The sequence below is a fragment of the Nelumbo nucifera genome, chromosome 3 (genome assembly GCF_055504915.1).
Source record: "Nelumbo nucifera cultivar China Antique chromosome 3, China Antique-T2T, whole genome shotgun sequence".
Classification (NCBI taxonomy): Eukaryota; Viridiplantae; Streptophyta; class Magnoliopsida; order Proteales; family Nelumbonaceae; genus Nelumbo; species Nelumbo nucifera.
The window spans coordinates 15891432-15905810 of record NC_142651.1 but is presented as its reverse complement, the minus strand read 5'-3'; the positions used below and the strand labels follow the sequence as shown (position 1 = coordinate 15905810).

Here is a 14379-nt window from a genome sequence, read left to right as displayed (position 1 = left end):
AAATAAAGTATTATCAGAATAATTTCATTTTCAAAATAAAAATTGTTGAAAATGCCTAAAACTGAAATTTATGGACCCAAACTTTTGTTTTTTAATATTCAAGTTTTTACATATTCCAAACTTCCTGAAATATTTCAAAATCTTGGCTATAACGAAATAAACAAAATATTCAGTTTAGTGTATCGGTGGTGCTAACCAAAACCTATGCCTTCTGGGATTTGTGAACAAAACCGAAATGCTGCAAGTAGTTTGAACTTTGAAGACTCGTTATTCAACTAAAGCTTTGATGGAGTTCATTTTGTTGAATTTAAAGATAGCAAAGGATCATTCAAATGTGATACAACAACAAACCTAAACCAAGGTGTTTATATTGCTCAATCTACATATCACATTAGAAGAATAAATAACAGGATAGGCATAGTCCTAGTTTTCATTGCATTAATGAAAAGTTGTATTGTATCCATTGATACAAGCTGAAACACAAAGGAGAAGATAGAAAAAAATGCCATAATTAATAGAAATGAATGTGCTTTTATTAATTATAATTATAATTCTATTAAATAGAAGGCTAGTGTCAATGTGCCATAGTGGCGTTTAATCTACCATATTAAAGGAATAATCGAAATACTAGAATCGAATATAAAGGATATCAAATAGGATTGACAAAGTAATCCTCATGGAATTGGGATGCAACTAATTCCCTTAAGGCTCTGTTTTATTCAAATGTTTAGATTAAAAAAAAAGGCAACCCTTTCAGGCTCAGAAGCTAATATTTATTAGGGCCATCAATTACTTTTTTTATTATTTATTTATTTTTCCTTTTAAATACAAGCACAACAAAATGGATGTAAATTAAATCAAAACCGATCTCTGACGTATCGGATACAAAGGTTTGGCAATCAGATGGATGCTAGCTCAAAATGAATCTGATCCAATTACAATTACAGTCCTTAAATATTGGTATGCTTGAAATAATGTCACTTACTTTGTATAGAGGGTAAATTATACCCACCCTTTGTCTTTTGGAAAGTTCACTGGCCCCTCCTTTTTCTAAAAATATATTATTGACCACCCATATATCCTTAGACTGTTTTCTTGTGACAAAAAATGCAAAATGACATCAATTGTCCTTTTATTTAGTTGTCCAAAGAAACGAAACAATAGGAAATACACATTGCCCAAAAGTATCAATTTAAGTTTGTCTATCATTGTGGGAAAACAATTATGAATTCATATCATCCTCTTTAGGCTCAGTTTGGAAAGACTACAAATACAAGTATGTGCAGTATACATTCATACAAAATAATATAAAATATAAGGTTTTGTATTGTATATATTTGTATTTGCACTTTTTCCAAACTCAGCCTTAGGGTCCATGGGGATGCACAATGGGTTGAGGCCCATCCCTGGAACCCATAACCCCCAACTTTAGTGTAGGCAGAATTTGATCCCAAGTCTTTGTTACAATGTCTAGAAACCTTACCAACTAGCCAGTTGGCATCTTGTGGGTGGTCCCTTGAACGTGTCGATAAAGAATTATATCAACAATGTAATGAAAATCTCCAATTCACCATTTGCCTAAGCATGTTCCAATGGCTGCCTGGGATTTTTTGGTGACATTTTGAAGTAAAAAAAAGTGTTGTTAGCCTTATCAACTATAATTTGAGAGCAAGGATGTCAGTGGGTCGGTTTAAATGGTAGATCAGCATTCACCCAACCCTATGGGATTAGGCTTGGGTTGGGTTCAATTTGATCTGAACTTGACTTGTTAACATTGCAACATTGAAATCTTGGTATGTATAGGGTTGGTTGAGTAAAGTTCATTATATATGAGATGATTTGGATTGGGTTTGATAATCCTTCTCTTTTTATATGAGTGGATTGAGTGCTGAACCCTGCCAATTTACATTCCTATTTGAGTCTCAATAAATAGAAGGTAAGTGAGAAGAAGTATGTGATAGGAGAGTCAGAAAAGCTTTTTTTTTTTTTTTTTCTTTGAAAATGTGGAAGGTTGGTAACTTTTTTTTTCAAAAAAAATAGAAGAAATTGGAAATTTTTATCCTAATTGGTAAGGCTGTATTTGATTTTATATACAACTAGTAAATGCATGTATATGCTGTATGCACTCATACAAATAAATGGTAAAAATATAATTTGCCATTATATAATCAAATTTAATTCTTATGACCTGTATCAAAACCAATACAGGTATCCCCTTTACAATACTATAGATATAGATTAAAAAAAAAGAGAAAGTATAAATGGATTTGGATGTGGGCTAACGGGTTAATCCTACAGGAGAACTACATACATAGCCGAGTGCAAGTACTGATATGTACTCCCCAAACTGAGCCATGGGATCCTAATAGGAATCACATACTGAACCTGTACCCCTCAAATGGTTTGTACATTTGTGGTGGCCCATGGTTCCCTATATGATGGGATTAACTGGTCCAAAATTTGATCGGATCCCTATTTGGAGAGATCATGTGGATACATTTTATAATGCAAATTTTTTGATGGTTGAAACCCGTAATGTGAGAAATAGGATTTCATTGTTGACCCGCTCCATTTTAATTCCTATTATCAATTTAGGCATAGGATGGCAATAAGTCACTTGATCTTTTAGTAGTGAATGGTCCCACACCCACCCACCTACCCACCCACCTACCTCATCATAACCATTGATCCCAAATCAGACGAACTGTTGGTTAATTGAACATCGTGATTCGTGAAGTGCGGGCCAAATGCTGACATTTTAGTTTCATTACATTTCCTTTTTCTTTTCTTGGAAATGGAAATGGTCACCACAGACTGGTCCAACCTGAACCTGTCTGGAGCAGGAGATCCTTCGTTTTCATTCCTGGCTTCAGGTTCAGAGTATATATTAATTAATTTCTACCAAAAAAAGAGAACACCAATATATTAATTTAAGAACTGGACTACAAATAAGCAGACCTTAATTTCGGGTGTCTTAATATATATTATATTTTGGCTGCAAGCCTTAAGACAATAGAGCCCATTAGCGTAAATATCCATTGGCCCATTGCCCATTAGATGGAGCCCATTAGCTGATATTTACCGTGAAAGTCGGAAATCTCGGTCGTGTGCTAAATGTGTTTCCTTCCGAACCCATTGAAATCGACGACGACGAGCCAACCATTTCTTTTTTTTTTTTTGTTTTTTTGAACAGAACAGAACAAAAGCAGAGAGAGAGAGAGAGGAGTCACAGGAAGTGGTGCTGGTGAGGTTATTTTTATTTTCTTTTGTTTATACATTTGTAATTTGTAATTTGTAATTCGTAATTTTGTAGTTCTATTTTTCTTTCTTGGCTCGTGAGGAGGCATGATACATACCACCGCTACTGCATGATTTCATAGGGCGCCCTCTTCTTTATGTTTCATTGCGCCCTTTTTTAGGGTTTTCTGGCTTTGGTTGATTTTTCTACACGAACGGTTGATGGATTGATTCAGTGTGGATGCTTAGTGGAGCTACCGGAGTTCAATTTATCCTCCTGCTTTGATTTCCTGGGGTTTCTTCTTTGATCTTGACGGAGTCGGATTTTTGGAGTTACAAGTGTCGTTCGGGACAGGGATTCGAATGGGCCATGGTTTTCTTCTTTGATTTTTTTTTTTCTTCTCTGAATTTTTTTCGGATGCCATTTTGTTACTTTGACTGGGATAGTTAGATTTTGTCGTTCGGAGCTCAGGGGAAGGTCGGATGAAGGGGTTTAGAAGCTTAGGCGCGAGATATGGAGGTTAGATCTGAGGGTCCTCAGTTGAGGACTGATAAGCTTCCGCCTCCGCCCCCTAGGACACGTGCGCAAGTCTGGTTCATTCGTATCTGTTCCAGCATTTTGCTCTGGACATGCATTGTTCAACTGGTTGCCGTTGGGGAACTCTGGAATCCGCGTTTGCTGACTGGCTTGTCGAACCATCTCAACGGGATAAAAACATCTCCTCTCCGCTCGGAAGTGGCTGCGCCGACGGTCCCGGTTCCTGCGAGTGAGTTCTTCTCCAGCCTAGCTTCCTTTTGTTTTATAATATACTTCCCAAGCTTACTGTTGCAACCACAAATTTAATCCCGGCAACTTCTGCAGATGCAAGGAAATAGATTTGATTTTCCGAATACCATTTCGTGCACGTGCATGAATTAGTACTTCATGGACTTAAATTGTTGCCCATGAATGGATCTAATGCTGACGCTTGTATTCGCAGTGCAACTTATCTAGTTATGTGCATTTCCATCGTTAAACATTTTCTAATGGGGGCGTTGCATTTCAAGCCTTGCAACAGAAATTTTTAGTTGTTTCAGTAATAATTTACTTTTAATAACTTACGAAAACCTTGACCCTTATTGGCACAAATTTAGTTGGTTCATGCTTGCTCCTGGTAGCATAAAACAGAGTTCAAATAAAATTTCCACCTTAAGGTCGTTTTTATTCTGAAAAAGCGAAAAGAATCATAGAGCTCTAAATAATCACTAACATTTCAGAGTTCAGGTAACAAAGCTAGACAACATATTTATAGGCTCATTTTGTTCTCAAGAGGCTTTGCAGTGTCAGCCCCTTACTACTCTCCATTTTCAGGTTTGTTCTGAAATCCTTGAACTCCTTTTGATAGCACCCATTAACCAATGGAAAAAAATTCTACTTGCATTCTTATTTTATTTTGTTTTTCTACTCACAAATACTTCATCCATGGACAATTGGACATCCTGTTTTTCTTTCTTTTATGTTCCTTTAGTAGGCAATCTAGAACCACAAAATCTTATCCGTCCATTATCAAGTTTTGCTATCTTATCTAGATGCACCTGGGGGATGTCAAAATGTTATGGAAAACGGTTCAAGATCCTTTTCTGGTTCCTAATGCAGAAGAGTATTCTGTTGTGTTCATCTGCCAAATCCTCAGTTATGATTTGGCAATTCACAAATGGAGTCATTAAGGCATTGGCTTTGATCTAAGCAAGATTATGATTATAAAGTTTAGTTACAAAAGGTCACCACAATGCCTGTCATCCAGGGTCTTGGGAGGGATGGACTGGTTTAGACTTAACCTCTGGCATTTTTTGTGCAAAGGGGCTGCTGTCAGACTTGAATTAAACAGGATTCATGGACATATAGTTGGGATAAGGCTTGGATGATAATGATGATGATGACCAAGCAACGATCCCTTATAATCACAAAGTTTAGTTATAGCATAAAAATATTTCCTGAATATGGTATTCAAATTACCCGAATTTGATTTGGTTATTTTAAATCTTGAATTTGAAATCAGATTTTTGGATATTGTTGGTACCCCTAGTTATTCTTGAAATCTCAGGTCAGATGATATTTCCTGTATTAAGAGATGGAATGCCTTTACTTCTCTAATAATGCTTCAGACATTAAAAATGCAAATGTGGGCACTTGGGAAACTTCCTGGTTCTTAGTGATTAACACTTTCACAAATGGGTATGCTGCAGGAGTTTATAAAAGCAATGGTTATCTTAGAGTTTCTTGTAATGGAGGCTTGAATCAAATGCGTGCTGCGGTTTGTATTCATTATTTTGCTTTTTATTCTTTGTGCTTCTGCGTCCTTTGATGATGTGTCTAAATCTGCCAGTTTTCTATTCAGATTTGTGACATGGTGACAGTTGCTCGGCTTCTGAACCTCACACTAGTTGTTCCGGAGCTTGACAAAACTTCTTTTTGGGCTGATCACAGGTATTTCATTGGTTTTGGAATTTTTAGCTAGAGCATTTTTATCCCTTTACTGCTTCTGGTTAAAGGAAGAAACAAGACATCCAACTTTTGGAAAATTGCCCCCTGCAGTGACTTTGGGGACATTTTTGATGTGAACCATTTCATTCATTCATTAAGAGATGAAGTGCACATTATCAAAAGGCTGCCGAAGAGGCTTAGTCAAAGAGCTGGATATCAAGCCCTTGAGATGCCTCCAGTGAGCTGGTCAAGTGAAAAGTATTACTTGGAACAGGTTTGAACCACTCTGGCTTATCTGCTGCAAAAGATCTTTTTCTTTTCAATGTTTTTCCTTGTTGTTTTCCGGGGGGGGGGGGGGTAAGGCAGGATTTGGTCCCAAGTTAGTAAAAACTACATATACTGTCTTTACCATCCATGCCAGCTTTTACCTTCATTATTGCAAAAATGCATTTTCACCTGCTGAAGATATAATTGTGTCCAGTGTTTTAAAAGGCATGCCTAGGTGCATAGGTGAGACACATTCTAGGGTATGCACCTCGCCTAGGCCCCAGGAGTAGCACTTTCGAAAGGTGTGCGCATGGTGCATCTAGGTGCACTTTTTTTTTTTTTTGCGTTTTTTGTTCTTTTTTGAACCTAGCAGCTGGGCTAGGGGCTTGTAGGGATTAAGAATTTAAGACCCTAACATAGATTTGTTTGGGATTTCCTTGAGGGGCTTGTTACAAAGGCGGCTCACAGAATCAGGGCAAGATGTTTTACATCAAACTAGCTATTTAAAGTAATGCAATCGAGGAAAAAAAGAGAGTAAGGGTTTTACATGCTTGAATATGTTTTATATGTTTGATTTTATTTTAAAAATTTCATTTGAATACGTCTTACATGTTAATTTTATGTATTTTAATTTTAGATAATAGGTTTTTTAGAACATTTATTTTAAAGTTTAAGTTTACATTTTTAATTAATATTATGCTTAATATGTTTATTTTTTTATTTTTTTTTGCATTTTTTTCATTTATTTTGATTCTTTTTTTGTACTTTTGTCCTTTCTTTGAAAAGTCATGCGCCTTGCCTTGTGCCTTGGGTGCAAATTGCCCCTTGTGCTTTTAAAGCACTGATTGTGTCCCATGTAGAGAGGAACCTGGATTACAAACACCAGTTCAGTTTCTTTCATTCTGGTTAAATCTACATAGAAAACCCTTACCCTTTCTTCTTCCTCTTCATCTTACAGTGGATTCTTTTTTCTCTTCTCCAATAACTACTGCTTCATTATTTATGGATGAATGAGGTACATAACTCCATTAATGGTTAAACAGGGGCAATTTAACTTTAAGAAAATTTGAACTAGATGTTTCCTTCTTTGAAGGGGCCATTGCTTGGTCTAATGGTAAAATCTCAGATTACAACTGTAAAAGCACAGGTTTCAAGTATGAGAGCAGCCACTTTGTATAAAAGATGCCAAAGGTTAGGTTTGTATCCAGTTCACCCCTTCCAAAAATAGCTTGGAGCAACATTGAGTAATGGGCCTTTTTCATGTTTCTTTCTTTGATGCTCAAGACTCAAGAGATGATATTAAAGAATCTCTGGTCAAGCAATGGTTAGCAAGAAACTTAGTAGAAATGGTTAAAAAATCTCTGGTCAAGCATTTGTTGGGTAATCTCCCCTTGGCCCAACTTAGTAGCTATACTGGAATTGACCAGGAATGCTGACTTAGTGACTTCATTTCAAAAGAAAACCAATGCTGGAATGAAGAAAAGTTGTTAGGAAAAATCCCAATAGACGTGGGAAAAGATCATTCCCATTCCCATTCCTGCTATTTCTAAGGAAGATGAACTGATCTGGAAACTGGACCTGAAAGGGAAAATTACCAGTAGATCAGCCTATGCTTTAAAAGCCGGAGATATGGGATTTGACACTACCCTTTTCCCAAAATTTGGAGTCTAAAATGCCCTCCGAATGTAGGTGTATTCATGTATTTATTACTGAGTAAAAAATTGATGACAGGAACTAGACTCAAGAGATGGGGTATGAGAATGGATGCAGACTGTCCATTATGTTGAAATGAAGAAGACCTATTCCTTCACTGTAGTGTGGCCCATCAGGTTTGGTCATACCTAGATCAGGGAATTCTTTTACCTATTGAGAACGAAGATATCTGTGATTGATAAAAAAAAGAACAAAGATATCTGTGACTGGTGGAGAAGAGAAAAAAGTATTAGCAATTCCAATACCAGAAGATTCTTTTTGGAGATCCTCAGCATGATGTTGTGGTGCTTCTGGAAAAATAGAAATTGTAAAATATTTGAGAACAAGAGCTATCCATCATATCTAGTGCTTGACAGAGCTAGAGCTTTTAGTTCTGAATTCTTACAGTCAAACTGCAGATTAGAGAACCCTTTGAACTTTCAAGACAACTTATCTCTTATTAGATGGAAGCCATTGGACAGTGGAGAAATCAAAATAAAATTTCGATGTGTCAAGGAGAGAGGATGGTTCTGCTCTTGGTGTCATTGTGAGTAGACCTGTTAACGGGCCGGGCTTTGCCTTTACATTAACAGAATATGCTCAGGCCCGAGCCCGAGCCCGGTCTGACCATCAGGCCTAGGTCTTGAGCTCGAGCTCGACCCTCATATAAAGCCTGAAGCCCGGGCCTGAGCTCGAGCCCGGTCAGAAATTTGGAAAAAATATATTTTCTTTTTTATTCAATTAAAAACTATTTTATTTATATTAAAAGACCTCAAAACCTAAAAAAATAATGAAAGATCTCACTATTACTTGAAAAAAGAGAATAATAATAAAGAAAAAAATATTATATGTATATTTTATTATATAAAATGTATTTTTATTATATAATACATTATCAAGTTGGTCTCGGGCCAGGATTTTTTGAGAAAGCCTGAGCCTGGCTCAAAAAAGCTCGGGCCTGATGTTTTAGGCCCGAGCCCACGGGCCTGAAATCCTGTCCAAGCCCGACTTAGATCGGGATGGGCCGGGCCGGCCCATCAGGCTACCCTGCCCATGAACAGGTCTAATTGTGAGAGATGAGGTATTGAGGTTGGAAAGGTTCCCTTTGTCGTCAGCAGACATGGGGGAGTGCAAACGAAGTGGAAGTGTTCTCTTGAAGCTCATAAGACAGCAGCAAATTTGGCATAAGAGGATAATCATCAAAGAGGATTCTAGCATAGTTATCGAAGGGCTGAAGGGAAGAGTAGATCCTCCATGGAATATCGAAGTTCTCCTTGAAGAATGTTATCAAGTGTGCCGGTTCTATGGTCTAACAGTCAGGGACATGCATGTTTTGAGAGAGGAGAATTATGCGGTGGGCTGGTTAGAAAATTATGGGAGTTTTGGTCAAAATTCTTCTTCTGTTTTTAGATGTAAAAGTCTTGCTTATATCTGTTTCTGTGATGTGTGGGGTCCTTTTTTTTGATCAATAACAGCAACTTTTATTAAGAATGCGTGGGGTCCTTATACCCCTTGTGGCTTGTAATTTCTTCCAAAATATCGAAAAAAAGGAAATAGGGGAATAGAAGAAAGGTTTTATGCATTCTGATGGTGTATGCGATTTTACTCTATCGCAAATCCATGCTATGATGAAGTGACTCCAAAGTAGGGATGTAAATGGAGTGGGCTAAATGGGAGACCATGACACTCCAAATGCAGTGGGCTTGGTAGTGGCTTATTTGAGGTAGGGGTGGGCTTGGAATCTAGATGGCCGACCCAGCTTAGGTTCCAGGGGAGTTAAGGTTCCAATATACCCAAATATCAGGTTATTGTATCCCACTTATAGAAGGTAATATACCACCAAGAAACAAGTCTTTTAGACATTTCATATAACCTTAGTTGCATAGCTGTCTACCATATATACAACATTTTAATTCACAACTCTTTTTTGCATCTTTTCACCATCTTCGGTGTTTAAACCTGCAGAATGGTCCATTTGTAGGGAAATAGTCAAGTAGAACCTCCAGAATAAAGCCACTGCTAGGATTGCCATCTCTCTCTCTCTCTCTCTCTCTGTCTGTCTGTCTCTCTCTCATATTTAGTTTCTTTCTTCTTGGATCTGATTTTTGGCATTTAAGTAACTGAAATTTGATGCTTCAAACTTCTGTAACATTCTCTGAAACTAAATTTTTAATGGCATGGAATGGGGCTATAACAGTTTTTATAAAGATTTCTTTGGGATGGGTTTTGCACTGCCTTTATATTTTAATGGGATGAGTTGGTTATTTTCAAATGAAAATTCGGTTGGGTTGGTGTTGGAATAGCTCCAATCCTTACTGGACCCAACCTGCAGGCTGCAGACATTCTAAGAATAACTGTCATTTTAGGATTACAAGTTTGCACCATAGGATGATTACTTATCATCATTTTATCATGCATATTTTAATTCATGATTGATAATCAATCATGCAGATTCTGCCACTTTTCAGCAAATACAAAGTGATTCGCTTCAACAAAACAGATGCACGCTTAGCAAATAATGGGCTTCCTATTGACCTTCAGAAGCTTAGGTGTCGTGTGAATTACCAAGCATTGAAATTCACTCCTCAGATTGAGGTGTTAGGGCACAAGTTAGTTCAGATTCTTCGAGGGAAAGGATCTTTTGTGGCGCTACATTTGAGATATGAGATGGACATGTTGGCCTTTTCAGGTTGTACTCATGGCTGCTCTGATGAAGAAGCAGAGGAGCTCAAGAGGATGAGGTTTGTTGCTCAACTATGGTGTTTTTGTTTCTTTTTCAGGGAAAATACTTATCCCAGGATTGGGAATGCGTAAGGGTCCTTCACTTGTATTAGGCCTGGGAAGTTTCCCGGAACAAATGTTAAACCATTTGGATGATTGTAATTATATGATATATTAACTTCATCTGGAAATCTGGGAATTCTCATTATTCTAAGAAATCTTTTGAGAGTCCTTTTATTTTACTACAGGGGCTTTTCTTTTTTTTCTTTTCTTTCTGTTGGATTGGTTAATATGGGACTTCATGGAAAAGTAAGACTAGGATATTGGCTAATGTAAATAATATATTACTATGTCATTCAGGTATGCATACCCTTGGTGGAGAGAGAAGGAGATAAATTCTGCAGAGAGGAGATTACAAGGTTTGTGTCCTCTTACACCAGAGGAGGTTGCATTGGTTTTACAAGCTTTGGGCTTCCAGAAGGATGCTCAGATCTATATAGCCTCTGGCGAGATATATGGTGGTGAACGAAGGCTCACAGCATTAAGAACTGCATTTCCCCGAATTGTGAGTTTTCTGTCATCCTGTTGTTAGTCCCTTTATAATGGTACAACCAATTCTTTGTTAAGTAACAGTTGGGGGACTGAGAATAATAGTTGATAGCGCCATGGGTGTTGAGCATATTTCTTTTCTCAATTAAGAAATGCACTTTTTATAGAGGTTAGGAGGATGGAGGTTAATAGTGAGGCCCTTTCATATTTAAGTGTTGTGTATGACAGAACATCTACATATCATGACATGTGCACTCAACAGCTGAAAGCCCTTTTTAGCCACCGGTAAATGTGCATGTGCTTTGCACGTGATAATTTTTGATGATGGTGATAGTAAATAATATGTTTCTAAACATGGTTGACCTGGATGCTACTCTGTCAATCAAACGAATTGATTTGTAGTCCTCCTGATTCAACCACATATGTGCATACTTTTTGCCTTCTACTCTACTGCATATTTTCCAAATTGTTTATTTGGATCCTTTTTTTGTCCTCTTTTGTAGGTGGGTGTGGAACTTTGTATTCTTTAATTTTACAGAATCTGTCAATGATTTCAGGTGAAGAAGGAGATTTTGCTAGACTCAGACAATCTACGGCAGTTCCAGAACCACTCATCTCAAATGGCAGCACTGGATTTTATGGTTTCAATTGCCAGTGACATATTCATTCCGACTTATAATGGGAACATGGCAAAACTTGTTGAAGGTCACCGCAGGTTGGTCTTATTCTGCCTTGTTTCTTATCCATATTTTTTCTTTTTTTGATAGATTTATCCAGTTTATTCAAGGTGCACATAAATAAGCTTAGTGCTGTTATGCAAGCATTGACATCTACCAAGGGGCTTGAGCTGTGGCCTGTGTGATCTGCCTGATCATTTTGGGCCATGTGGTGTTCCTGAAGCACTGATACCTCAGGAACACCTTCAGATAATATGCTTGGTTGAGATTCTCCTTGGCATATGCACCTTGGGGAGCCTTAGAATCAGCATATAATTCACATTGCGCTGATGCTGCTAAAACGGGCAAAATTTGAGCTTATTTGGTGGGTAGATAGGTCAATAATTCAATTGGAGAAGGTAGAAGTATTTTCCCTCATGGTTGAGAACATAATATATGACCTTGGCACTGGCATTTCTCAAGAACTTACTTTTTACGGCTTGTTCTATTTCTAGGTATCTTGGCTCTGGGAAAACCATCTTACTAGATCGGGGACGGCTTGTTGAACTTGTTGATTCCTATCAGAATAGGACACTTTCATGGGATGAATTTGCAGTTGCTGTACGTTTGGCACATGAGAAGAGGATTGGACAACCAGCTTGCCGCAAAGTTATTTTGGGTAAGCCAAAGGAGGAAGATTATTTCTACTCTAATCCTCAAGAATGTCTCTGTGATAAATTAGATTGCCACGAGGTACTGCGCCCTTGCAACTAAAGTATTGCTCAATGAGGAAGGTGAAAAAAATTCACGGCTGACCTACCTAGTGATTCTCAGGATGAAAGCCTGAAGACCGAGTCTCGGACCACAAACTAACATATGCCTAATTGCCTATACTAAAGCCATGTAAATCATGGCAAGAAAAGGAAGCAAAAATTTTCCCTTAACCCCCGTTCAACTTTTTTTTTTTATTTTGTGTTTTTTCTTTTTTTTTCTGGTGTCTTTATTCTTTTGTTAATATATGTTATTTCTTTTCTTTTATATGGATCCATCATCCAACATATCTGGTTGGATATTTTGAAGATCGCTATCAAGGAGATATGGCATGTCTCTCTCTCTCTCTCTCTCCCGGTGTGATATTTTCGCATGGAGGGTGCGAAAACGTTTCCATCCCAAAGATGTCAAGTTGACGACTTGATATATTCCCCAAGGCAAATATGTCACAATTCACAAGGTCTACTTGGACGAAGCAAGAAAATGCCTCCCCAATCAAACCAAGATCTCTGAGCCTCCTTTCTTTGTAGTATTCCAAAATCATCCATCTCCAACTCGAAATGTCTCATCAAGGCATCAATCTGCTCCAATTCTTTCTTCTCTCCGGCCCTTATCCTAAGTTTCCCGACTGCTCTATCGAGTCTTTCTTTTAAGGTTGGAGATTCCGGATTCGTATGCAGAGCATGACGGTAGTGGATTGGATGTTGCTATTTAGATGCATAGGGTACCGATGACTGGAGATGTTGGCTAATTATATGCCATGACTTTGTTGTAAGTTGTAACACTACTCAGGCCAGTCAAAGACCGCAAGGCTTTTTTTTTGTTTGTTTGTTTAAAACCGCGAGACGGCAAACATTATTTATTTTTTGGGATTATAGCTGATGAGGGCAACTTTTGGGCTCTAATATCAATAAAAGTAATTATTTTAATATAATTTTTAAAATAGGTTAATTTTTTAAAAAATATATCAAATAAAGGCAAAATCACTGTTCATCTTCTTCCTCCTCCAAACCACTTTCGCCCCAGTCCCGTGAATCTCAATGATCACCATCCATCAGTGCCTCTGTTGCCGCTTTTGCCCACCTCCAGCAATGCTCATGTAAAATATTGTTTTCTATCGATATGGAGAAGGTCGTGGAGCTATTGCTATTCATGTGAAATATTGTTTTGGGCCCTAATATCAAACGGTGCAGCTCATGTAAAATATTGTTTTCTGAGAAAACATTCATGTAACCAGTGTGGGGCTGCTGTTGTTGAATGCAAGGTTCAAAATATTGATACGCCCGATACGCCGGTAGGGGTGTATCTGGTGTTTCGATACTTGTTTTTTTTTACTTTCTTTTTATTTTTTTTTCAAAATTGGTTCAGGGGAGCTGGTCTAGGACCCCCCCATCCCCTGAACCGGTTAGACCCCCGATACACCCACTGTAGGGGCGTATCGGAAGGGTCCCAGAATGATATGTATCGGCCGATATGGGCCGATACGTAACGATACTTTGAACCTTGGTTGAATGGGCCGACTTTGCCCATTTAATAGTCCGACAAAGGTCGTGGGGCTGGGGCGGAAGTTGATCTGGAGATCTTCATCTTTTTAGTCATTGAAGTAGATGGAGGTGGGTGGCATTGGCGTTGGCGAGCAGAGGTGGACGACGGATTGGCATTGTTAGAGGTGGGAGGAGGTGGCAGCGGCAGAGCTGATGGATCATGGAAGGTAGTCATTGAGGTTCATGGGGTTGGGGTGGAAGTTCTGCCGCAGAAGTGGTTTGGAGGAGGAAGAAGATGAATAGTGATTTTATTTTTATTTGATATATGTTTTAAAAAAATAACTTATGTTGGAAATTATATTAAAAGAATTATTTTTAAGATATTAGGACCCAAAAGTTGCCCTTATCAGCTATAATCCCTTTATTTTTTCCCTTTTAGAGGGTTGGTGCATCTACGTCTAGTCATTCTAAGATGCCATGCATCACGACGTGACTGGAGGGCCAAATCCGCCCTCATCAATTGCCCCCGACTCCTGAG

General features: G+C 38.1%; 1 protein-coding gene across 1 annotated transcript; it reads left to right on the top strand.

Annotated features, from left to right (window-relative positions):
• Positions 1 to 3143: 3143 nt before the first annotated feature.
• Positions 3144 to 12665, top strand: LOC104598136 (O-fucosyltransferase family protein). Its single transcript, XM_010260061.3, has 8 exons — positions 3144 to 4004; positions 5464 to 5531; positions 5616 to 5704; positions 5813 to 5975; positions 10112 to 10401; positions 10742 to 10946; positions 11488 to 11645; positions 12102 to 12665. The coding sequence occupies exons 1-8, from the start codon at positions 3752 to 3754 to the stop codon at positions 12358 to 12360; spliced, it is 1485 nt and encodes a 494-aa protein (XP_010258363.1). The 5' UTR covers positions 3144 to 3751; the 3' UTR covers positions 12361 to 12665.
• The last annotated feature ends 1714 nt before the right edge of the window (positions 12666 to 14379 follow it).